Below are 24,771 nucleotides of genomic sequence, written 5' to 3' on the forward strand. Positions count from 1 at the left end.
GCTCTTCTTGTGGTGTGGATAATTGAGATCGAATGGTCTGTACTCTTGTACTTCTCCCCCGATTTGGCATGAAACTGGAGATGGTCTATATAACCTTAATGGTGGTTATATATTTTTAGAAGTTCTGTTTGGGAAAGCACCTATGGTGTTTGTAGAAATGACTGTATGGGTAGCAATGTCCAATTGGTCTATTTTATAGTATTTTTTCTTTGCCCAGCAAGAAAAACTAAAACTCATTTTCAATCAAAACCCTATTATTTTTTATTTTACCTTCCCGAAAGATATCCTAACAATTTCATTTTTTATTTCTCTTCCTCAAAAACAGGCTCCAGGCTCCTAACAATTTCATTTTTTTTTCTCTTCCACCCCAATGTGTCTTGACATCCTTCAGGTATTTATTAGTTGTAATATTTTAATTTATTCATTAATTGTAATATATTAATTTATGCATGATATCTGTACTCGAGATGTTTTTTTAAAATAAAAGGTTAACAACTGATTGTGGTACTGTGGCCGCAAGAGTGTTTCCTATTTCCAAACAAAAATCAAGCCAAGCAGATTGGTTCTGTGTTGTTTAACTTATAGTGCATCTGTGATGTTTACAGGACAAGTGGTCTTCTGCTTATTTATGAGAACAATCCTTCTGGGAGGTAAAATTTCTCAAAAGTATTTTCAGTATTGCACCATTAATCTCATAATAGTCGAGCATCAACCAGTAGTTTCTAGCCATTAGGTTATCTCCAATAATTTTTTTATTTTTAATTTGGATGAAATAAAATTTTCTTATAGGCATTGTTGTAGAGTTTTTATACACTGCTGTTTAACAATAGAATAACATCAATTTGGTTCAAAATAGTTATATCTTGGTGGGTTAAGTAAGAACTAAAGATTTAAAACTTCCAAAATATATAGGAACTTAAGATGAAAAGGTTTAACCGGAAAAACTGCTAAACACATGTAATTGGCCGTTTCATTCCAACTCCTAGGTAATTGCACAGCTTGGAGTTCTTAAGAAGAACCACCTGTCATGAATTAGGCATCAAATATCTCAAAAAATTTGGTACGTGTTCAATGATTATTTGAGTTTCAGATTTGCACCGTCTTATTAGTTGTATTATACTTCAACATTCAGTTTTTGTACAAATACTTCCCCTGTTGCACATGATAGGTGGTTTAGTTCAATCTTCAATTGATGGTTAATGCTTTAGTTAATTTTTGAGAAAATATTTTTAATTGAATTGAAGGTTTGATTGAGTCATCCAAGGTTGTGGGACTGGTATGATAGAGGTAGGATAATCATGCAAAGGACAGAGCACATATGCAAGGATCCAAGCAAGTATATGTTTTGGGATGCTGTTCATCCAATGGAGAAAATGTATCAGATTATTATCAATAATGTTACCATGACATTATACATCCCGGATTAGAGCACTTCATACTCTCGCCTCTATGTAAACCTTCTAATTATAATAAGTAATTGGTTGCTTTATATAAAACTAGATCATTATTTGAGATAATTTATTTAAAATAATATGTTTTTTTTTATTAGGTATTCCAATTCTTTTACAAAGAGAAAAATCAATGGCACATTTCATCAAAATATGTCATTATGTATGAGAATTTTTCTTCTTTGTATAATATATCTCCGTTGCAACGCACGGGCACAATACTAGTAACTTATTATTGATCTTAGTTATCTAACATATTGTTGGGCGGTCAAATTAAGCTTTGCTATATCACATTACTTGAGTTCATTTGATCACGTAAAACTAGTATTGTAAAAAATCAGCATTTAAGTCGATTAATTAGCCTATTAGTCATTGGCGGCAATCAAATTGTTACAGATTTTTTCAACTAATTAGCCGATTATTTTCAATTAATTGCTTGATGTGATACCCTATTCGTCTGACAAGTGCATACTGTTATTTACAACACTGCGTAAAACTAGGTTTCCAGTATCATTGTATCAAGTACAACTACAATTATACTAACTTGTTCATCTTTTGTTAAATTTGATGACCAAATGCATATATTGGTAGTAATTAATCAGTGTCACATGAGTAGAAATTAAAAAAAAAAAAAAAAAAACTGAAATTTATCATTTTCTAGACTCAACAATTCACAATTGAAATACATTTGTCCTGTTAGTTGACTGCCGACCTGACCATGAAGTTAGATCGACGACCAAGTCAAAATGAAACAAATATAGTGATAAATGATAATACACCTTTTGACTTTGAGGTCCCGTCATTTGATTCCTCTTACACCTTTTGACTTTGAGGTCCCATCATTTGATTCCTCTTACACCTTTTGACTTGAGGTCATCTAATAAGACAATATATGTACTCAATTGTGAATTGTGAATGAGGAGGCATTATGTATCCTTCGTTTCGGAGTTTAGTCTGTCTCACTCTCAGTCTCATAAAATGACAACTTTCAGTTTGGTTTCTTCATTTTTTATATATTTATCAGACACCGATTACATTTTATTGACAGATTGTGATTTCGAGTTGATCTTACGCAGTCTCACAAACCGATGGGTTATGAAAAATTATATAATTTGCAATAGTAGTGACAGTCTTTTCCAATTCTATATCGGGATTGGATGACACTGATACCGGTACCGTCAGAATCTCAGACATTTCGGCTATCATTGTTTTTTCTTCATTAAATATTTTTGGTCATTCTTAATAATTAAATGAGGTCCCATGATAAGTTAGCCTAAGTGTCATTCTCTGATCAACATGGCTTCCTTCTTCTTGGTTGTCATCCTTTTGTGTTTAAACAATCTCTCTTCAGCAACAGACACACTTATACCTGGTCAATTTCTCTACCCAAACCAGAGCCTCATGTCAACAAATGGCAGGTTTGAGTTTGGTTTCATCGACTCAGGTAACGAAAATTACTATGTCGGCATTTGGTTAACCATTGATGAAATTGAAACCGGTCAAACCCAACTATTGCCACTGGTGCTGAACTATATGGCAGATGTTGTATGGACAGCAAATACAGAGAACCCCATTACCAAACTTCAATTCTCCAGACTGAGTATATCTCCAAATGGAACATTGATCTTGACCCAATCTCAATCCCTTATATGGTCATCAAATAAACCGCAAAATAAACCAAATTCCACCAAGTTAGTTCTCCTTGATACCGGAAATCTTGTTTTGCAAGACCAAACAAGAAATTCACAAGTGATATGGCAGAGTTTTGACAATCCGACAAATACTTGGTTGCCTGGAGCTTGGCTCGGTTACAGTACCATAAATGGGAAAAACATTGGCGCATCTCTTACTTCTTCCAAAACCTCTAGTGACCCCTCACCAGGGGTGTATTCATTTGAAATAGATCATACTAGTGGAACCTGGGGGTTTGTTATAAAGCAAAAACAAAAAAATACACAGTATTTTGGTACTTTTCCCACATTGTTACGTATCCAACAGCACGACAGGTTGGTAACATTTAATGATGCGAATGGAAAACTAATATACATAAGATTGAATAGTTATGGTAATGCATTCATATTCCGACCGCATGGTGCCGGTGGTCATTACTGGTTAACAACCGGTCAAAGTTGTTTGCTCTATGGGGTTGATGGCTATTGTGGACCTTTCGGCATGTGCTTTAGCCAGGGCCCGAACTACTGGTGCAAATGCCCGCATGGCTTCCATCCTGCTTCTTCTGACTCATCTTCACATAACTTTAGTGCCGGTTGTGCAAGAAATTTCTCATTAAGTTGCAATGACAGTTCAGTTGGATTGAACGATACATTTACTTTGATTGATAACCTCTATAAGTTGCCTGACAATTCTCGATACTTGGGGGCTAAAAGTGAGGAAGAATGTGAAAGTGCATGTCGAAGCAATTGCTCTTGCACAGCTTATGCATCTGGTTCTGGATGCAATCTTTGGTACGGAGATCTAATGAATGCAATCATACGCGATGATGGATTGAGTGGCGAATTTATACATATCCGCATAGGGTCCTCTGTTGCTTACGCTAAAAGAAATCATATCAAGTATGTGGCATTCATAGGAGGTGGGGTTGTGGTCATCCTATTTGTTTGTTTAGCACTTTTGTGGCTGTTTAGAAGAAAATTCAACAATGTTGAACCAGTGAAGGTTGATGATCACAGATTCGAGGCTTACTCTTATAAGGAGGTAAAAAGATCAACAAAAAATTTCTCTACCAAACTAGGTCAAGGAGGTTTTGGAATTGTTTTCAAGGGGAAATTATTGGATTCTACTACTGTGGCTGTGAAAAAACTCAAAATTGCAGGACAAGAAGAGAAGCAATTTCGAACAGAAGTGCAAACAATAGGAATGATTCACCATGCTAATATTGTGCGCCTCCTTGGATTTTGCGCTGAAGGAACTAATAGGCTACTGGTTTATGAATATATGTCAAATGGTTCCTTGGATTCCCACATCTTGTCAGAGAGTTCTTCTGTATTAAGTTGGCAAGCTCGATACAAAATCGCACTCGGGATTGCAAAGGGATTATCCTATTTGCATGAAGAATGTAGAGATTGTATCATCCATTGTGACATTAAACCCGAGAATGTGCTTCTAGATGATGATTTTTCTCCTAAAATTGCCGACTTTGGCTTGGCAAAACTTATCAGCCGAGAACATAGCCGAGCATTGACAACACAAAGAGGTACTTTCGGCTATTTGGCACCAGAATGGATTTCTGGACAAGCAATCACTCAAAAGGCAGATGTCTACAGTTTTGGAATGTTGCTCCTCGAGGTGATATCGGGGAAAAGAAATTCAGAAGGATTCGGAAACAAAATGTACCCGTACTTTCCTCTTTATGCTGCTGTTAAAATTAATGAAGGTGAGGTTTTATGCTTGCTAGATGAAAGGCTAAGGGGCAATGTGAATGTAGTAGAGCTGATACGTGCATGTAAGGTTGCGGGTTGGTGCATTCAGGATTCAGAAGCAAGTCGACCATCAATGGGAAAAGTTGTACTGATGCTCGAAGGTGTCATAAGTGTTGGCATTCCTGCTATTCCGAGTTCCTTCCTAAATCTCATCGGTGCGGAATATTCATACTTGAGTTATTAAGAACGACTAAGCCTTGAAATTAGGATAATTTGCATAAATATTTGAATAATTTATCATTAAATTAATCAGTAATGGGGCCTGTATATTTCCACTTCAGTTCTGGTGTGTGTGTTCTTCTAATTTTCTATTTCTTTATACGCTTTCTTATGAACTCTGTTTGTAATCTCCTTTCTTGAGAACTCCTTTTGTGTTATTTCTTATAATATAATGGTTTTTGTTGCTTAAATTTGTTTCTTAATACTTTTGAAGTTATAGAGGACCTCAAGTCAAAAGGTGTAAGAGAAAATGATGGCCCCTAACGCGTTTTTTTGGGTGAATTAAAACGGATTGTTCTGCGAAGATTTTCAAAAAAGAATCAAAACGGATTGGATATATAGTGACCAAACTTAATGCAAATATAACAAATAACAATAGATATGTGCTTAGTTGTCATACTAACAGTAAGTATAACAAATTAGGGCTACACTAAGAAAAATTATCACCATTCTTATATTAGAGTAGAACTAGGGTGTCTTAAGCTCACCAAAGTTTTGGTGAGCTTAACTCTAAAACTCATTAAATCGATTTCAAATGACAAATCCGAACTGTTGAAATCCGCCTACCTTACGTGTGTGCATCTACATATGAAATTTTTAAATATTCGAATTAATTTAGTATAAAGTCAAGCTGTCAAAATTAGAAGGTTAATAAATTAATTTTAGTGCATTCATTTTTTGAACGTTTTTTGACTGCTTGACTTTATACTAAATTAATTCGAATGTTTAAAAATTTCATATGTAGATGCATCACACGTAAGGTAGGCGGGTTTCAACGGTTCAGATTCGTCATTTGAAATCGATTTGATGAGTTTTAGAGTTAAGCTCACCAAATCTTTGGTGAGCTTAAGAGCACCCTAGTTTCACTCCTTATATTATTATTATTATATATTTTTTAACATTTTTTTAATCTGTTATAATTATTTTTTTACTATTGTATTGTTATTATTATTTCAATACTAATAATATTATTAATACTTATTATATTTTATACTATTATTACTATTAATATTGTTGTTATTATGATACTATCATTATTTACTATATTGCTATTATTTCAAATTTTAATATTAAAATTATTATTATTATTAGCATCTTCATCATCAGCGTTAATAGATCAGAATTATAATAATAATGATGATTATAATATTAATAATAATAATTAAAAATGTCATCATCATCATACCATCCACTTTTTCACTATTTTAAATAAAACTTTACCGAATTACATTTTCACTCATATGAATTATGCAAAATAGCACTATTAATTGTAATACTGATGAGGTATGTTTGGATCACCAAAAATAGCTATGATATTCAAACAAAGAACTTGCTACCATTCTTGCTATTCATGAATTGCCAAATAAGTCCTCCGTGAAACTCACTAAATGCTGTAAGAGTGAGTCTATGGTACTATGCATATTACGATTTGGTCTGTAATATGAATCAATATTTTTATTTTCAAAATTTTAGTGGTCGATCCGAAGTGTTCAACATGATTTTCATACGAATATGTAATTGCAAACCAAATTTTATATTTTTTAGAATTCTTTTACTATTTTTGGATGGTCCAGAATTTTCAGATCAAGTGATTTTTTACCTATCTTAGAAAATACTAAAAATTATAAAATTTGGTTTGCAATTACATATTTATATGGAGATCATGTTAAATGGTTTGGATTTTGAAAAATAAAATCCGTATTATGAACCAACTCGTAATATGCATGGTACCATAGACTCACTCCTGTTGTAATATTACTTTTTTTTTTTTTTTTAATGTTTTGCTCCCTTTTAGTAACTGATACAGTGATACTACTGATGCTTGTGGTGGTAATTTTAAGGATTCGATGTAATCTAAATATGTATTTAATATAATAACGGAGAACAATTGAACAACAAGGTCGTTGTAGTATAGTGGTGAGTATTCCCGCCTGTCACGCGGGTGACCCGGGTTCGATCCCCGGCAACGGCGATAATAATTTTTTTTTTTTTTTGTTCTTTGTCAAAGATTCCCTACCGTGTCACTAGAAATAAAAGGCCCACAATAAAAAGTTGCTTGTCGTTTCAATTTTCTTCCAGAATAAAATGAAATTTATGAATATTCCATTCATTTAAAAGTTACAGATATTCTCGTGACATTTCATTCATGCGTCATCAGTTATAGTCAAATTCAGAAGAAAAAAAGAGAGGCCACATTAGCTTTGGCTAAACAACCAGCTTGCCTATATTATCAGGTATTCTCTATTGGAGCTCATTTAGCGACAAGCAATATTTCTTATCTAAATGCAATCTTATATCCACTTTATGGTTCCTTAAAATTACATACTAAGTTTATTCAGTAATATGGAAATTTTGTAGGAATGAAAACTTTTAATATAGAAATAGGAATTTCAATTTATCAAAACCAATGTCATTTAACCCGTGAAAAATGGCTCGTTTGACAATATGAAAATTTTGTGAGAATGAAATTTTTTAATATGAGAATAGAAATTTCAATTTGTCAAAATCAAATTCATTTAATCCATGGAAAATTTTCGAATATAGGTGTTCGACAAATGCATGAAAAAGTTGTTAGGATATTGGGATGATTATGTTTGACGCTAGAATAGGAACTTAACTTAAAAATTTGTCTTGTGTTTTGTTCAATTAAAATTCTATTTTGTTTCAATATTTTTAGTTGTGTGTTTGATCAATTATTATTGTATTGTTGAAATGCTATTTGAAGTTATTATTAGTCTTGTGTTTTAATTTTTGTATTTATGTATTTTAAACTATTTTAGCCTAATCACAATTTAATAAATTTAATAAATAGAACAAAAGAGGACTAAGAGTAGATCCTTGTTTATAAAAAAAGAAGAAGAAAAATAGTAGTTCAAGGAAATGAAAATAAGAATAGCTTGATTTTACTCTATAAAAGAAGTGCTTGATTGACGAACAATGAGAAGGCAATCATTATTATTGGTACTCGCTTTAACAATCCTGTTGCAGTGAGGTATTATTATCACTATAAATTATTGTTTGGAATTTTGGTATTATTAACAAAACAACAAGTTTCTGCATACCCTTTCTCATTTTCCATTGAGTCTAATTTTTTTGCTGCTTCAGTGATTTTTGATCCAGCAAAGAGATCAGAAGTTGGAAAAAGAAACGGAAGTATGGAGTTTTTTTCTCTCCATGAATTGCAAGATAAGAGATAGAAAGAAAACCCACAAGGTATTACACATAGGAACTAAAACTAAACCTCTGAACACTTTATTAAGAAAAATACCCATAACCTCATTTTTTTCCCAAAATTCCCGTAGTATTGGACGCTGCAGAACAAGCTCTAACAGCATTTCTTTCTTAATCAACTTGCATTTATATTTTTCTTTTCTCGGTGATGAATATTCTGATAATTCTTTATGATTTTTTTACTGAATAACGGAAAATGATCCGACTTGTTTGACGTTGCTGATCTGCTCCTTATAAATGCACCTCAAATTGCTACTCTGCAGACTATTACACTCTTATATGTAGTCGTTGGAATTATATACATGCTCTTGCATGCTGATTAGAACTGGTACCAGTACCACACATGAATTAGTAAAACACAGTACTTTTGCTTTTCTTATCCTTCTCTTCCATTGCAAACCCATGAATTAGTTTTTAACTGTTGCTACTTCCTTTTTTAAGTACCCAAATAAATGTAGCTGTAAACAAAATATGTAACAAAGAGCATAAGCAACTCAATAAAAAAAATTATACAATTCGTATAATTCTACACCAATTAAAAGCCTCTTTATCTAGCAATGTTGATTTATTAAATCATGGTGAGGGATGAAAGATGAAGAGTACCTCTGAGCCAGCCCGAACATACCGAGGGTCCCACCTGTGTGAACCATCAACACCTTGGTATCCATTTGTTTATCTAGAGAGAGAGACACAGCAAGGTCCCATGCTGCCAAGGTGTAAATCGGATCCAAAGGAACTGCCGTTTGCTGTGCAATTTTACAGCATCTCTCTATTTCGCCATTCAGTACCTTCCCAAATCTGAAATTTTAAACTTACAAACTGTTACAAGCATATGGTAACAATGAGGTGGTTAATGGTTTTTTCTTTTCCATGTCAAAACCAAATTCAAAATTAAAAAAAAGGAAAATCATAACAACAAATATATATGAATGTACTTTCTTGGCTGAGAGCGCTCGACCCAATTCAAAATCCCCTCAGTAGGATAATAGGATTCCTGTGCGGGAAAATCCAACTTGTAAACCCTTTTAAACTCGGCAATTAAGGTTTTCTCTCTCTCCTTATATGCTTCCAATGTATCAGCTAGCATCACACCAGTAACCTTCCATGGAAGTCTACAAATTTGCAAAAACAAAACCATATTATATTAGTTATAAAATTGTTCAAATTGGTAATAATACTGATCAGTGGTCCAACCTTAGCATCAGATACTAACTGCTACAAAGCAAAATTTGGTACAAAAATAATAAAAGGAGAGCTAGGTTACCACTGTTTGAAAACGTACCCCAAAAGAAGAGCTCCAAGTGATATGCCAACAGCTGTTGTACCCGTACCCGCATCCACTATGACCTGAACTTGACAGCCGTTTCCAAATTGTGACGATTCAGAGAGGAACTTAACGAGACGGATAACACCTACAAAAATAAAATACATGAACTCGTGGATATTACTACCTCGTATGCCCTCTAAAACATGACAAGTATCAAAGAGAAATATCCTCTCCAAGTCTCTATGATAAATGTAAGGCCCTCTTTTGTTCCAACCTCCAAGTCATCGCAGGGATACGTGAGCAAAAACAGCTATTTGTCAGTAAGTAAATGCAAAAGGAAAGGCACTTGTGGTACTCCTAGCGTTCGGTAGATGTACGCGTGAATTGCTAGGTTCTTGAGGGGTATACATGTCATTTAATATTTTCCAAGAGTATATAACATCATATTTTGCCATTTTTGCAGGGCACAGAAGCATTGTCCCCATAAACCATATCTCTGGAACGGTTATACCAGAGAATTCAATTTGGAAATAAAAAGTACATATTAATATTTTAAAGGTTATGCTGCACAAACCTAGCAATGCTACTGCACTGGCAGCTCCTTCATTGACTATCACCACTCTTCTAGAAGCACCCGAAAACTCCAGTTCTTGCCGCTTCAGATCAGTGATATCGTCTGCCCATAGCACTAACCCATCAGGCCCTGCAACTTTCTTTGCATGGTCATGTAGCATCTGACTTCTCTGTGCATACACGGATCTTGATGCATATGTTACATTACCAAACATAAGAGATATCAAGTTGTATCCAGTTGGCACTTGTGGTTGTTCTCCTCTTAGCAACAGATGCGGCCTGATATGCATCTCCGCACAATATACAGCTGTTTTGCAAAATTAATCTTTTGCTTTAAAAAGGTTGGTTATAAAAGTAGTAATCTTTTGAATTAGTGTTCAATCAGTAGTTTACTGGTAAGATACTTGTTCATTCTAAAGTCTGGCCTTTTTACTTCTACTATGGTTTGCTTATCCTCTTGATGCCATAGAATAAAAAAAATCAGGTAAAATCAGAAAAGGTGGCAAATAAATGTTATACCAAGAGCAGCAGCATGAGCACTCTGGCAACCACCACATGTCACCTGAGGGAAGTGATGGAAATATACTTTTACTTTTGTATTTCTCAAATAAAATTGGCTCATGCTGTCATGCACCATAGTTTCGTAGACAAAATAAGCTTACTACATCAGTGGCAGAGTAAGAACGAAGAAGAGGGAGGAGGGCATCAAGCTTGCGCGCCTTATTTCCGTTTGCCAGGGGATGCAACAGATCATCCCTCGCCACGTGGAAACGCGCAATTGATGAGATTCTCCGCTCCGTTTCTTCTTCTTCTTCTCCATCGAGAAGCTTCGAGAAGGAGAAATGACCTCGGTCAGGGTCAGGGGCGACAGTGATGGTGTGTATTGGGGTGAAAGGAGAAGGGAGGTGCCAGCTGCTGGTGGATAGTAGCTCTGAGAGTGACGCGAAACTGCGGTAGCGGATGACATCGCCGGAGGTGGCGGAGATTGGCAGCGCCGCCGGTCTGGCGAGGCGGAATGACATGTTTTGTTATCCTACTGAAAAGTAACTATCGGGTACGGATTCCGATATGGAAAAATCCGAAATTTCTGCCTAGCGGAGAGGAATAAAAAACAAATCTTTCGAGAAAATATCGGGTTCGGATGCCGTTAGTAAAAAATATCCGAAATTTCTGCCTAGCGGAGCGGATAATAAACAAATCTTTTTGAGAAAATATCGGGTACGGATGTGGTCATGAAAAACAATCCGAAAGTTCGGCCCAAGGTCCAGCAGCCTGTGGCTGGAATTCAGATATGATGGTAAAATTGAGGCCCAAGAATAAATATCTTTTCTCATAAAATATATTTAAAATTAATTAAACTAATACAAAAATTTCATTAGATGACCAACATATATGAATCCAGTTGTTGTACTAATTAAAATTAAAATTCTGATATCAGAAGTTGTTGTACTATTTTACTTTATTTTTTTTTTTTTTTCCTTGAGCTTTAAAAACCATGAATACAGTTGAGAGGTTCCCAACACATGAATCCCCTTGTGTATAAAAAGGCACATGAGATGAAACCATATTAGTATAACATCACCACAGTAAATATGGCTTATTGCAATCTTACTTTCATGGTTATTTTGATTGTGTTCCTCTCAGGTGTATACCAATTACCAACCTTGATTTCATTGGAATTTTACTAGTAACATGCTATTTTTTGTGTTTAATATTTATATTTACATCTCATAATTTTTTTTTTTCCTAATTTCAGGTGTCATGACGAGGCAAGTCAACAGCCAGGTACTGTAAAAAGTTATTTATCTGGTACGGATTCAAATCTGCTGCTATCTTATTTTCGTCAACAATACACTGCTATCTCTGATTTTTCGATCCATTTGTTCAATTTTTTTCGAGAACGAATCTCAAAGCAACTTTTTTCGAGAACTGTTCTATGCACACATCTCGAAACAATTCAACAACTGAATTTGAAAAAGTATAGATAGCAAGGTTACTGTTCATGTACGAAGATAGCAGCAGATTTAGATCATCTGATACACATACAACTTTATAATAATTTTTTTACACCAATTAATTAAGAAAAAAAAAAACAGTTTATAGTTTTCTTGTTGTAATTGCAGAAGACATGGTGTGTAGCAAAACCAAATGCAGATGAAACAACATTAAAGAACAACATTGAGTTTGCTTGCTCCAAGGTGAATTGCTCACCAATCAATCAAGGAGGGTCATGTTTTGACCCGGATAATTATATATCTGAAGCATCGTTTGTTATGAACTTGTACTATCAAGCCGCCGGAGGAGGCGCATGGGATTGCGATTTCGGTGGTACCGGCCTCGTTACGACAACCGATCCGAGTTAGTCAATTTTCTATTAAATGCATTTATATTTGACAACATTATGGATCTTCGATTGTTAATTACTAATTTTATACTAGACTTCCAATTTTAGTTTCTAATTCAACATGGCAATTTATAATTAATTTTAGAAATGAAGATGTCTCTAAGTTAATTTATATTATTTCTATGACAGTTAAATTTAATTTCATTGATAAAAATATTCTCAAATCTTTTCTTTTACTTGGTGTTTTTAATCTTACATTGGTCCTTTATATGTGTTTTTTCAGGTTATGGAAGCTTCCATTATGTTTAGGAGAAGTAGGTGTTTATAAATATGTTCTGAATTATAAAAGGATTTGGAAAAAAATAAATGATGAACTTCAATAATTGACTGCTTTAGCGGCTATATACATTTTGTCAATGTGTGACAGATTATGTGTTTGATACTATTAATAGTCATAGCAATTTTATCTCATTGCTCAAGAATTATTCGCTATACAGGTTACTGCACCATATATGCCGCACACAACACATTGGAAATTATTTGGAATAAAATTATTATGTAGTTAAGCTTATTAAGGGGGACATGGTTCATGAATTTTATTCAAAAAATATATTAAAACACCACAAGAACAGCTACGTTTTCGCGAGGATAGTTTCCTGGTAATCGCGAGGTTAACTCCTCTCAGAAAACTATTCGCGAGGATAGCTCCTTGCAAAATGTATCCTCTTAAAAACAGCCGTCGCTATAGGTACGTATCCTCGCGAATAGTTTTAGCGAGGTTAAGGGGAAAAATATCTGCGAGGTTAGCTTCTCGGGAAAAATATGCTTGCCACGTGGCAATGTTTGCAATTTGGGATTGTGTTATACATTTACCATTGATTAGTCCACGGCAATAATCTGTATTGCCGTGCATTGTGCTGTACTGATACCATTGAATAGTCCACAGTAATAATCTGATTATTCTCGTTGTTATTTAGTCCACAGTAATAGTTTGATTATTCTCGTTGTTATTCAGTCGACAGTAATAGTCTAATTATTACCGTGATTATTCAGTCCACAGTAATAGTCTGATTATTCTCCTGGTTATTTAGTCCACAGTAATAGTCTATCTGTATTGCTGTGCATTGTGCTGTACTGATACCATTGTATTGTCCACAGTAATAGTCTGATTATTCTCGTTGTTATTTAGTCCACAGTAATAGTCTAATTATTTCGTTGTTATTCAGTCCACAGTAATAGTCTAATTATTTCGTTGTTATTCAGTCCACATCTATTATTATCATGGATATTCGGTCCACAGTAATAATCTGATTATTATCATGGTTACCCTACCATTAAGTTCAACAGCAAATTAAAAACATGTGTGATTAAATAACCACGATACCCTACCATTAAGTTCAACAGCAAATTAAAAACATGTGTGATTAAATAACCACGAGAATAAAGGCTTCAACAGCAAATTGCACAGCAAATTAAATTAAACATGTGTGATTAACCACGAGAATAAAGGCTTCAACAGCAAATTGCACAGCAAATTAAATTAAACATGTGTGATTAAATAACCACGAGAATCAGCAAATTAAAGGCTTTAACAACAAATTAAAGACAACAGTTCAATGACAAAAGTAGTATCTAACTGTAGCCCCATCAGTACCAATTGTTTTGGTTATCATAACACCAACTGTTGTTATTAAAAAACTCATTGTTGGAATTCTCGGCATTCTCGGCTGGATCAGCATTATCGGCATTCTCGGCTGGATCAGCATGATCGACCGGATGAGACGTGGTTGCATCGTCCTAAAATATGTAGAAATAAATAAGCGTGGTTTAGAGGCGTTGTCATCTATCTAAGTATTTGTTAGATAAAAAACGACTGAGTCATAACATTTAGCATGTACATTGTCATTAATAAACACATTGTAATTAGCAAAAACATAATACATACCGATAAAGAATTCCGTGGAATACCGGCTGTCTTACAGAATTGATTGATCTCGATTGCTACTCTATCCATGATCTCTTTATTCATGCTAGCCAACTTCTTTTCGACGTTCATGTTAGAAGCCAAAGTAGCAGCTCTAACAATTTCATCAACCTCTTCGCTGCTGAACAGTCTTTCCGTATCTCTAGTATTGCTAGAACTATCTGTCCCAACATATATGGTTGATCTACTACGAAGTGTTGACTTTCTTTGCTTCATAGATGTGTTGCCTAATCCATAAGGTTTATGATGAGAGGTTGGTCCGCTAGCTTGTTGAAATAGAAGGTCATCGGGTACACTAACATATTCCGGATTATTTCGGAGCTCGAGATAGTTTTTCTGTATTTAAATCTGCTTCAAACAATAAATCAAAATTATTGAAATCAGCCTACTTGATAGGTGAAGTGTTTATAGAGTAAAGCTAGTGCGTGCTATACTCACCAAAAGAGTTTGATGAGCATAAGCTTCAAAATTTATCAAATTGGCTTCAAACGATAAATTCAAACCGTTAAAACCAATCTATTTTACGAGTGATGTGTGTACATCTAAATTTTTGAAAATTTTGAATTCATTTAATATAAAGTCAAGCGGTAAAAAATGATGAAAAATGAATATATTAATTAAAATAACTTACAAAACTCTATTTTTCACCATTATTTTTACCTCTTAGCTTTGTACTAAATAAGTTTGAAAATTATAAAATTTTACATCCACACGCATCACTCGTGAAGTATATCGGTTTCAACAGTTTGAATCAAACTCGTCATTTAAAGCCAATTTAGTAGATTTTATAGTTACACTCACTAAAAAATTTGATGAGCATAGCACACACTATCATTGCTCGTGTTTATATACTAAATTTGTTAATTTCATTTAATATAAATTGAGCGGAAAATTATAAAAATAACTTATAAACTTTTATTGTATTGACTGTTTGGTAAGGATTCCCTCTCTCCAAGGGTACCTAATTAATTAAACCGACATTTAATTTTCACAAAGGTCTTGCTACCCACCACTTCTTAATAAAACTAGGCAAGGAGAGCTTCAACCACTTCTTTTCCAGCTGGTCTCCGATATATTTTTGGTCTCAACTGATCTCAAGGTAATTTCCAAGCTTCTTCATTTTCCGTTTTTTTTTTTTTAAGTACTTTATCTTTTATGAGGTATAATTAGTATATATTAATTTTAGTTACCATACATCTACTATATCTAATGTTGGGTCGTTTGTGCAAGTACTATACCCATACTCGTATCCTTAAATAAAAAAAAAAGGAAATATAAAAACAGAGCAAGTTCGGTGTCAGAAAAACGATACACCCTTTTGGATACCAAGCATGAGTAGTAAACTTAATTAAATTTGCATAAAGAGTTGGATTCGGTTGGTTGAGGGTCCTAATTCATTCGAATTTTGCAAACTTTTGAATACTGAACTTGGTCGGTTCTAATCCAAATTCCTAATGTTATTCAATCACATGCACACAAAGAGCAATTCACAAGTATAAATAAATTAACAAGCACAATCCCGACAGAGTAAGGTAGATTTTCTATTCAATCAAGTTGATCTACAAGCCTATGCCCCTAGAGTGGTAGATTACGCTCCCATAGTGGCGTTAACAACTATGAAAAAAAAAGAGAAATACATCTTGATATAACAGAAAAATATAGAGCAGATTTGATTAAACCAAATTCTAAAGCTTCTTCTCGTCTCTCCAAGTGTCGCTCCTCAATCCACCGGTCAATCTGTCACTTGGTTCCTTGAGAATGGAGAGAGATGGTGTAGAGCTAGAATGGAGTAGAAATGGAACAAAACCAAGTTAGATCAGTGGTCGACTGCCTGCCTCTCTAAATAGACGTTAATTAACATTTAGGAGGTAGAGATGCTAAGCCGGAAACTAAATCCCTCGTTACTTTGCAAAGTTCACAGTTTTAAAGCTCGTCGGCGGTCCACCAGGAGGTGGATGGTGGCCAGCTAAACCCTCAATCAGGAGCATTGCTTGGAGTCGTCTGTATTCAACCAGGTGGCGGCCCGCCAGGAGGTGATTTCCTGAAATGAATCTATTTTTCAGCAGTAAGTTGATCTTTGAAGGATATCAAAGTAAAATAACAGTAAACTATGATAAATACAAGGAAATTAGTATACTTCTATAACCGAAATCCAAGCCAATGTATATGTGTTCGCAGCATGTCAGTATTTCAGCCAACACCAAGTCAAACCTAAATACCAAACATGATTTCCAATCAAATCATGTCAATTCAAACAAAAATGAGACTAGAATCAAACATAAAATCCGATCTATGTCAAGCTAAGCCATTTTTCTTTTGTTTCCAGCCGAAACTCCTGATTAATATTGAACCGATATCCAAATTCCAAATTCAAAATAAAATAAAATCAAAACCAAACCATAACCCTATCAAACTCAAATCCAAATCCAAATCCAAATCCAAATCAAAACAAATAGCTAAGATCCGGTACAAACACAAGGTTGCGAATCTCCTTTTAAAAAAAAACAAAAATTGTCAGTGGGGGTTGTATATTGGAGCCATATCGGTTCCCTCGAACCAAATTAAACAAAATCCAAAAATTAAATAAGTTCTACAACTACATCATATTTCTTAACCAGAAGTTTCTAAAAATAGTTTTTGGAGTAATGAAGAACGAGTATTGTGTATGTCAGAAGAATGACAAACTAATACACAAATAAAAACCCACAAAAAGAGGATGTTTTTGAAAGGATCAAATTAGTACTTGTGAAACCCACGATTGACATATCTGATGATGAGAATAAAGGGATGTCTTAGTGCATATCTTTTCTAATATCATTCCTTTAATCTTTATATATGCAAGTCATTAACAGATGAATATTCACAAAGTTCACACGAACGGCTCTAATACTTCCATCCAATCACCCCCCAACAACATTTCAAGGAATTTTACATCCATTACTTTTCTAAATCAAAAGCAAATTTATGACCAAACATTTCTAATTTGTAGATTTCAAGTTTTTGTCAGCTTGAAAAGATATGATGGACATGATAGAGTAAACGTGCGTTGATTTATATTCAAGTTAACTAAAAGAGGAGGCACGTGATGGCTGAAGCTGTGGTGGGTTCTTTGCTCGTAAAAATCGGTTCTGCTTTAGTGGTTGTCCATGTCAAATCCACTTGTTCAATCCTAACAAACGAAGTAAGCGCTATGCACAACTTCTTCGATGAGATGAAAGATATCAAGGCAGAATTAGAGAGCATCCGAGGTTTCCTACATGAAGCAGAGAGATTTAGTGAGACGGATGCTAACGTAAAAAATTTCATCCGGGAAATAAGAACGGTTGCTTTTGATATTGAAGATATTATAGATGAGTTCACTTACAAGCTTAATGAGCAGAACAGAGGGGTTGTAGCAAAAACTATCAAGAGAGTCGTGCATGTCAAGACTTGGTACAAGCTCACCAGAATGCTCAGAAAAATAAAAATTCAACTTGAGCTTATCCAGAACAGAAAGAACCGATATCAAACTAGTAGTCTAGTAAAAAGAGGAGAAACCCAAGAAGGTGGGAGATGGAGAACAGCAGAGGATGAACATTTTGTGAAGGAAGCTGATCTTGTAGGAATCGATGAAAATAAGAAGCAGCTTATGGAAATGTTGAGTGATGACAAAAGGAAACACAATGTAATTTCGGTGTGGGGGATGGGTGGGGTGGGGAAGACTACTCTTGTTACTCATGTTTACATAACAGTTAAAAAATCATTTGATGGATGTGCTTGGATCACAGTATCTCAAACCTGGGATAGGGATCAATTATTGAGAAAGATATTGCAGGAATTGCATAGAGAGGACCCAAATGGAATTAACATTGATGGAATTGAGACCAAGGATTTTCGAAGCTTGGTTCCAACAATTCAAAACTATTTACACAATAGAAGGTATTTACTCATCCTAGATGATGTGTGGAAGCCTGATTTATGGCATTTTATAAGGGATAAACTCCCAGAAGGTAACACTGCTCGAATCATTTTAACAACAAGGAATCAAGAAGTAGCATTATTGGCCCCAGAACAGCAAATCATGGAGATTATCCCACTCGAGGAACACCATTCATGGGATCTATTTTGTAAAGCCTCGTTTAAGAAAAACAATACCAGCACTTGCCCGAAAGAACTAACTATGTGGGCGAGAAAAATTGTAGAAAGGTGTGGGGGTCTTCCCCTTGCTATTTTAGCCATAGGAGGCGTTATGGCATGCAAGGAACAAACGGAGAGGGAATGGAAGAGAATGTGGGAAGACCTTGAGCATGAAGTAGCACATAATCCAAATATCGAATATGTAAATAGGATTTTGCAACTAAGCTTTGCTGATCTTTCTTGTAATCTCAAAAATTGCTTGCTTTACTGGGGCATTTATCCCGAAGATCATGTGATCCATAGAGATGTTCTAATAAACCAATGGATTGCAGAGGGATTTGTTGAGACAAGTGGAAGAAGAACACAAGAAGAAGTAGCGGTGGACTACCTGAATGAACTTGTTAGTCGGTGCTTGTTGCATGTAGTTACGAGAGAACTAAATGGTGATGGAGTAGAATTATGTAGAATGCACGATATTATTCATAGCATGGTTGTTTCAAAATCAATGGAGGAAGAATTTTGTGTGGTTCATGGCAGTTCAACGAGCTCACTGCCTAGAGGCAAAGTACGCCGAGTGTCTATTCAAAATTGTAATCTTGAAAATGCAAGCAACAATGAATACTCTCTTCGTTCAATATTTGCCTTTAACAGTAAAATCAGTCTTGACTCACTATGCATAATGCTAAGATCTTCCATATTCTTACGTGTTTTGAATTTACACGGCACCTCTATGGAAAGATTACCAGAAGAGGTATTTAACTTATTCAACTTGCAATATTTGCTGTTGGATAGAACTGGAATAAAAGAGATCCCAAAATCAATTGGAAGGCTGCAAAACTTACAATTCTTGTGTGCTACAGGAACTAAAATTATAGAACTTCCAAATGAGTTAACAAAGTTACGAAATCTGAGAACACTGATGGTGAGTCCTGATCCTATTCCTGCATATGATGATGAAGATGTAATTTATTTTCTTCATGGAGTAATGCCACCCAAGCAGATATGGCAGCTAAAAGATTTACGACTTTTAGGAGCTATTAAAGCAACTGATGAAATGGCAAGAAATTTGGAAACTTTAACAAAGTTAACAATGTTATTTATCTCGGAAATAAGAAGCAAACAATGTGAGGACATATTTACTGCTATAAGTAAATTCAATCATCTTGGATCGATCTCTGTAGCGGCAAAAGATGGGGAAGTACTGCAATTGCAAGCTCTCAATACATTAGCATCAGGAATAAGGTTATACGGGCAGGTGGAAAGAAGTTCAGCACCTCAGTTTTCCAGGTCACTACAACATCATAATAGCATTAGAACATTGGATTTAATGAATAGTGGGCTGGATGAAAATTCTTTCTCCTGTCTTCAAGGGATACGTAGCTTGACAAACCTTTATCTTAGATGGGCCTATGAGGGGAATGAATTGTGCTTTGACGAGATGTCCTTTCTTATGCTTCGAAAACTTGAGGTTAAGGTAGCTTCCCACCTTGAGCGCATTGAAATCAATAAGGGGGCAATGCCAAACCTGGAAGAACTATACATTTCCGACTGTCCTGGATTAAAGGAGCTTCCTCGAGGAATTGAGTACCTATCTAAACTTAAACTTTTTAAATGGCGTAATCCAAATGGAACTTTGGTGGAGAGAATTCAAAGGGAAAGAGCAGAGGAACAAGGAACTGTGGACCGCATGAGAATTCTCAGGTCGATAAGGTTTACATAGGTTGCACATTTACAAGGTATTCTTTACGACATTCAAGCAATTTTCTTAATTTCAGGTGTCACGACTAGGCAAGTCAACAGCCAGGTACAGTAAAAAAAATATCAATCTGGTACGGATTCAAATCTGCTGCTATTCTTTTTTTGTGAATAATACTCGTACTATCTTTGCTTTTTCAAATCCAGCCGTACAATTTTTTCAGAGAATGAATCTCAAAGCAACTTTTTTCGAGAATTGTTCTATGCACACATCTCAAAACAATTCAACAGCTGAATTTGAAAAAGCAGAGATAGTATGATTACTGTTTGCACGAGGATAGCAGCAGATTTGGATTCATCTGGTACACATACAACTTTATAGTAAAATTTTTACACCAATTAATTAAGCAAAAAAACAAAATTCAGTTTATACATTCTTGTTGTAATGCAGAAGACATGGTGTGTAGCAAAACCAAATGCAGATGAAACGACTTTAAAGAACAACATTGAGTTTGCTTGCTCCAAGGTCAATTGCTCATCAATCAATCAAGGCGGGTCCTGTTTTGACCCGGATAATTATATATCTGAAGCATCATTTGTTATGAACTTGTACTATCAAGCCGTCGGAGGAGGCGCATGGGATTGCGATTTCGGTGGTACCGGCCTCGTTACGACAACCGATCCGAGTTAGTCAATTTTCTATTAAATACATTTATATTTGACAAAATTATGGATCTTCATTTGCTGATTGTTAATTACTAATTTTATACTAGACTTCCAATTTTAGTTTCTAATTCAACATGTTAATTTCTAATTAATTTCAGAAATGAAGATACCTCTAAGTTAATTTATATTATTTCTATGACAGTTGTATTTAATTCTCTTAAACCTTTTCTTTTACTTGGTGTTTTTAATCTTACAATGGTCTTTTATATGTTGTTTTTCAGGTAATGGAAGCTGCCATTATGTTTAGGAGAAGTAGGTGTTTTTAAATATGATCTGAATTATACTAGGATTTGGAACAAAATAAATGATAAAATTCAATAATTATTTAGAATAAAATTAGTATGTACTTAATTTAAGCTTATTAAGGTGCACATGGTTGATGAATTTAATTCAAAAATTTATTAATTTTGCTTCAAATGATGAATCTAAATCATTGAAATCAATCTACTTGACAGATGAAGTGTTTATATGCTAAATTTGTTAATTTCATTTAGTGTAAATTAGTGATAAAAATGATAAAAAAAATAAATGTATAAAAATAACTTATAAATTTTTTTTAAAAAGAACTTATAAACTTGTATTGTTTTGACTGTTTGATTGACACTAAATAAGTTCAAAAAATTATAAATTTGAAAGACAAATGTATCACTCATGAAATATATATTGGTTTCAAATCTCATGAAATATAATGGTCACAGAACTGTGCGCAGATCTGCGCACCCATGAGAAAAGGTGCGCTTACTAGGTCTGCGCACGTATTAAGTTCTGAATTTTTGGCAAATCAGTGATAAAGTTATAATTTTAAAAGTTTAGGGTGATATCTAAAAAATTTTGGTGAAAAAGAAGGGCTTAAATTTATTAATTGTACTTCTCTCTCCACGGTAAGATACCTGCGGAGGAAAAGGATTCCTTCTGTCCACTGTAAATGCAAAGGGTGCTTAATTAATTAAAAAGGGTTGTGGATCTTAATTAAACAGGGCCGGTCCTGAAGGTTTTGGGGTCCGGGGTGGAAATTTTTTTTGCATCTTTTATGTACATTTTTTTTTTAACATGTCAAGATCATACAAAATAGGGGGACATAAAACCAATACCCCTCAAAGTTTTTTTTTTATTTTCAGACATATTTGTTGTTTATTGATTTATCTCATCTTCATTTTTCTCATTTTAGTTTTCAGATATATTTCTTATTTCTTCGTGCATTTCACTTTTAACCTGGTGTTCCCAATACTAATTTTGTGTTTCAATTTTCTTCCAAAGCTTTTGAATATAACTTTTTTGAGGTTTTTTTTTTCTTCCTCTCTTTTTTTGTTTATTTTTTTGCTACCTAATGCATATTTTAAGGAAACATTGTTTTAAATTAAAAATAAAACAAAGTAATAGAAGGATAAAACCTGAAGCAGATGACCAGATGCATCGCTGAGCTGCCGGTAGTCAAATCCAGAGGTTGCGATCGACACCTCGTCTCACCTAGTCCAGATGCTGTGTTGATGTGTCACTGTGTCGGCCTCACTCTAACCAGATGCCGCCTCCACCTCTGCCTTGCACTCACTGTCACAGAACAAGATTATGACTCGTTAGAATATCTAAGTTTTTTAATTTCTTTCTTCCTCAATCTATCGTTTGTCGATTTACATAGAAGAAACCGTTTTTTAATTTATTTCTTAGAAACGACGGACTAGATTTCTAATTTCTCTCAATCTCTGGATTCCTCGTTTTCTATTTTTTTTTAATTTCCCTCAATCTCTCCTAATTTCTTTCTTAGAAACGGCAAACTAGGTTTTTTAATTAAGGTTTTCTCTCTCTCCTTATATGCTTCCAATGTATCAGCTAGCATCACACCAGTAACCTTCCATGGAAGTCTACAAATTTGCAAAAACAAAACCATATTATATTAGTTATAAAATTGTTCAAATTGGTAATAATACTGATCAGTGGTCCAACCTTAGCATCAGATACTAACTGCTACAAAGCAAAATTTGGTACAAAAATAATAAAAGGAGAGCTAGGTTACCACTGTTTGAAAACGTACCCCAAAAGAAGAGCTCCAAGTGCTATGCCAACAGCTGTTGTACCCGTACCCGCATCCACTATGACCTGAACTTGACAGCCGTTTCCAAATTGTGACGATTCAGAGAGGAACTTAACGAGACGGATAACACCTACAAAAATAAAATACATGAACTCGTGGATATTATTACCTCATATGCCCTCTAAAACATGACAAGTTTCAAAGAGAAATATCCTCTCCAAATCTCTATGATAAATGTAAGGCCCTTTTTTTTTGTTCCAACTTCCAAGTGATCAAAGGAATACGTTAGCAAAAACAGCTATTTTTAGTAAGTAAATGCAAAAGGAAAGGCACTTGCGGTACTCCTAGCGTTCGGCAGATGTACGCGTGAATTGCTAGGTTCTTGAGGGGTATACATGTCATTTAATATTTTCCAAGAGTACATAACATCATATTTTGCCATTTTTGCAGGGCACAGAAGCATTGTCCCCATAAACCATACCTCTGTCTCTGGAACGGTTATACCAGAGAATTCAATTTGGCAATAAAAAGTACATATTAATATTTTAAAGGTTATGCTGCACAAACCTAGCAATGCTACTGCACTGGCAGCTCCTTCATTGACTATTACCACTCTTCTAGAAGCACCAGAAAATTCCAGTTCTTGCCGCTTCAGATCAGTGATATCGTCTACCCATAGCACTAACCCATCAGGCCCCGCAACTTTCTTTGCATGGTCATCTAGCATCTGACTTCTCTGTGCATACACGGATCTTGATGCATATGTTACATTACCAAACATAAGAGATATCAAGTTGTATCCAGTTGGCACTTGTGGTTGTTCTCCTCTTAGCAACAGATGCGGCCTGATATGCATCTCCGCACAATATACAGCTGTTTTGCAAAATTAATCTTTTGCTTTAAAAAGGTTGGTTATAAAAGTAGTAATCTTTTGAATTAGTGTTCAATCAGTAGTTTACTGGTAAGATACTTGTTCATTCTAAAGTCTGGCCTTTTTACTTCTACTATGGTTTGCTTATCCTCTTGATGCCATAGAATAAAAAAAATCAGGTAAAATCAGAAAAGGTGGCAAATAAATGTTATACCAAGAGCAGCAGCATGAGCACTCTGGCAACCACCACATGTCACCTGAGGGAAGTGATGGAAATATACTTTTACTTTTGTATTTCTCAAATAAAATTGGCTCATGCTGTCATGCACCATAGTTTCGTAGACAAAATAAGCTTACTACATCAGTGGCAGAGTAAGAACGAAGAAGAGGGAGGAGGGCATCAAGCTTGCGCGCCTTATTTCCGTTTGCCAGGGGATGCAACAGATCATCCCTCGCCACGTGGAAACGCGCGATTGATGAGATTCTCCGCTCCGTTTCTTCTTCTTCTTCTCCATCGAGAAGCTTCGAGAAGGAGAAATGACCTCGGTCAGGGTCAGGGGCGACAGTGATGGTGTGTATTGGGGTGAAAGGAGAAGGGAGGTGCCAGCTGCTGGTGGATAGTAGCTCTGAGAGTGACGCAAAACTGCGGTAGCGGATGACATCGCCGGAGGTGGCGGAGATTGGCAGCGCCGCCGGTCTGGCGAGGCGGAATGACATGTTTTGTTATCCTACTGAAAACAGTGAAAAGTAACTATCGGGTACGGATTCCGATATGGAAAAATCCGAAATTTCTGCCTAGCGGAGAGGAATAAAAAACATATCTTTCGA

General features: G+C 35.0%; 2 protein-coding genes, 1 non-coding gene and 1 pseudogene across 4 annotated transcripts; 3 read left to right on the plus strand and 1 right to left on the minus strand.

Annotated features, from left to right (window-relative positions):
- Positions 1-2,730: 2,730 nt before the first annotated feature.
- LOC144562925 (G-type lectin S-receptor-like serine/threonine-protein kinase At2g19130 pseudogene) lies at positions 2,731-5,155 on the plus strand (annotated as a pseudogene).
- A 1,852-nt stretch (positions 5,156-7,007) lies between these two features.
- On the plus strand, positions 7,008-7,079 carry TRNAD-GUC (transfer RNA aspartic acid (anticodon GUC)). Its single transcript has one exon. It is a non-coding gene; the product is annotated as a tRNA-Asp (tRNA).
- Positions 7,080-8,653: 1,574 nt separating this feature from the next.
- On the minus strand, positions 8,654-24,693 carry LOC144563148 (Pyridoxal-5'-phosphate-dependent enzyme family protein). Of its 2 annotated transcripts, none has more exons than XM_078312556.1 (6): positions 24,301-24,693; positions 24,158-24,200; positions 23,640-23,945; positions 23,073-23,202; positions 9,274-9,450; positions 8,654-9,136 (listed from the first exon to the last, which is right to left on the minus strand). In XM_078312556.1, the coding sequence occupies exons 1-6, from the start codon at positions 24,658-24,660 to the stop codon at positions 8,890-8,892; spliced, it is 1,263 nt and encodes a 420-aa protein (XP_078168682.1). In that variant the 5' UTR covers positions 24,661-24,693; the 3' UTR covers positions 8,654-8,889. The 2 variants fall into 2 exon arrangements, with proteins under 2 accessions (XP_078168682.1, XP_078168680.1); XM_078312554.1 differs by lacking the exons at positions 23,073-23,202; positions 23,640-23,945; positions 24,158-24,200; positions 24,301-24,693 and adding exons at positions 9,621-9,750; positions 10,180-10,485; positions 10,698-10,740; positions 10,841-11,244 and having other exon boundaries at positions 8,680-9,136.
- On the plus strand, positions 16,852-20,342 carry LOC144562942 (disease resistance protein RPM1-like). Its single transcript, XM_078312311.1, has one exon. The coding sequence runs from the start codon at positions 17,592-17,594 to the stop codon at positions 20,340-20,342; it is 2,751 nt and encodes a 916-aa protein (XP_078168437.1). The 5' UTR covers positions 16,852-17,591.
- Positions 24,694-24,771: the final 78 nt, after the last annotated feature.

The sequence above is a fragment of the Carex rostrata genome, chromosome 12 (assembly GCF_964058835.1).
Source record: "Carex rostrata chromosome 12, lpCarRost1.2, whole genome shotgun sequence".
NCBI lineage: Eukaryota > Viridiplantae > Streptophyta > Magnoliopsida > Poales > Cyperaceae > Carex > Carex rostrata.